The sequence below is a fragment of the Camelina sativa genome, unplaced genomic scaffold (genome assembly GCF_000633955.1).
Source record: "Camelina sativa cultivar DH55 unplaced genomic scaffold, Cs unpScaffold02663, whole genome shotgun sequence".
NCBI classification, from domain to species: domain Eukaryota; kingdom Viridiplantae; phylum Streptophyta; class Magnoliopsida; order Brassicales; family Brassicaceae; genus Camelina; species Camelina sativa.
The window spans coordinates 1-1,086 of NW_010923773.1; the positions used below are offsets into that span (position 1 = coordinate 1).

The window sequence follows — 1,086 nt, forward strand, 5'->3', positions numbered from 1 at the left end:
GGTGATAGTACCCACAAAGGTCTCGAGTTAACTCATAGAGCAGCTAAATTGTTTGAGGCTTCTGCAGAGAATGGGAAACCGTGTTTAGAATGGATCATGTGTTTGCATGTGACAGCAGCTATCCATTGTAAGTTAAAGGAGTACAATGAGGCAATCCCGGTTCTGCAGCGCTCAGTTGAGATTCCAGTTGTCGAAGAAGGTGAAGAGCATGCTCTTGCTAAATTTTCTGGTCTGATGCAGTTAGGTGACACTTATGCTATGGTGGGGCAGATAGAGAATTCGATATCTTGTTATACCGAGGGACTGAACATTCAGAAGAAGGTTTTGGGAGAAAATGACCCAAGAGTTGGTGAAACATGCAGGTACCTATCAGAGGCTCTTGTGCAAGCATTACGGTTTGATGAGGCTCAGCAGGTGTGTGAAACGGCTCTTTCTATACATAANGCTTTCTATACATAAAGAAACCGGTTTACCAGGTTCAATCGCTGAGGCGGCAGATAGAAGACTAATGGGTCTTATATGTGAGACTAAGGGAGATCATGAGAATGCCCTCGAGCATTTGGTATTAGCCAGTATGGCCATGGCAGCAAATGGACAAGAGTCTGAGGTTGCTTTTGTTGATACTAGCATTGGTGACTCGTACTTGTCTTTGTCTCGGTTTGATGAAGCAATTTGTGCTTACCAGAAATCTCTGACAGCATTGAAGACAGCAAAGGGAGAGAACCATCCAGCTGTCGGTTCAGTTTATATTCGTTTAGCTGATCTCTACAATCGAACAGGAAAAGTGCGAGAAGCAAAATCTTATTGTGAAAATGCTCTCCGGATATACGAGTCCCAGAACCTAGACATATCTCCTGAAGAGATTGCAAGTGGTCTTACAGATATCTCCGTGATTTGTGAGTCTATGAACGAGGTGGAACAAGCTATTAGCTTGCTTCAAAAGGCGCTCAAGATATACTCTGATTCTCCTGGCCAGAAAATCATGATTGCAGGGATTGAAGCTCAAATGGGAGTGTTGTACTATATGATGGGGAAGTACATGGAGTCGTACAACACATTTAAGAGCGCTGTCTCAAAACTACGGGC

General features: G+C 43.7%; 1 protein-coding gene across 1 annotated transcript; it reads left to right on the top strand.

The window, feature by feature from the left end:
* Positions 1-10: 10 nt before the first annotated feature.
* On the top strand, positions 11-1,078 carry LOC104774387 (nephrocystin-3-like; the record flags this gene model as incomplete). Its single annotated transcript, XM_019242877.1, is given in 2 exon segments — positions 11-447; positions 449-1,078. Coding segments are annotated over 2 exon segments (981 nt in total), but the record flags the coding sequence as incomplete, so codon positions are not given.
* Positions 1,079-1,086: the final 8 nt, after the last annotated feature.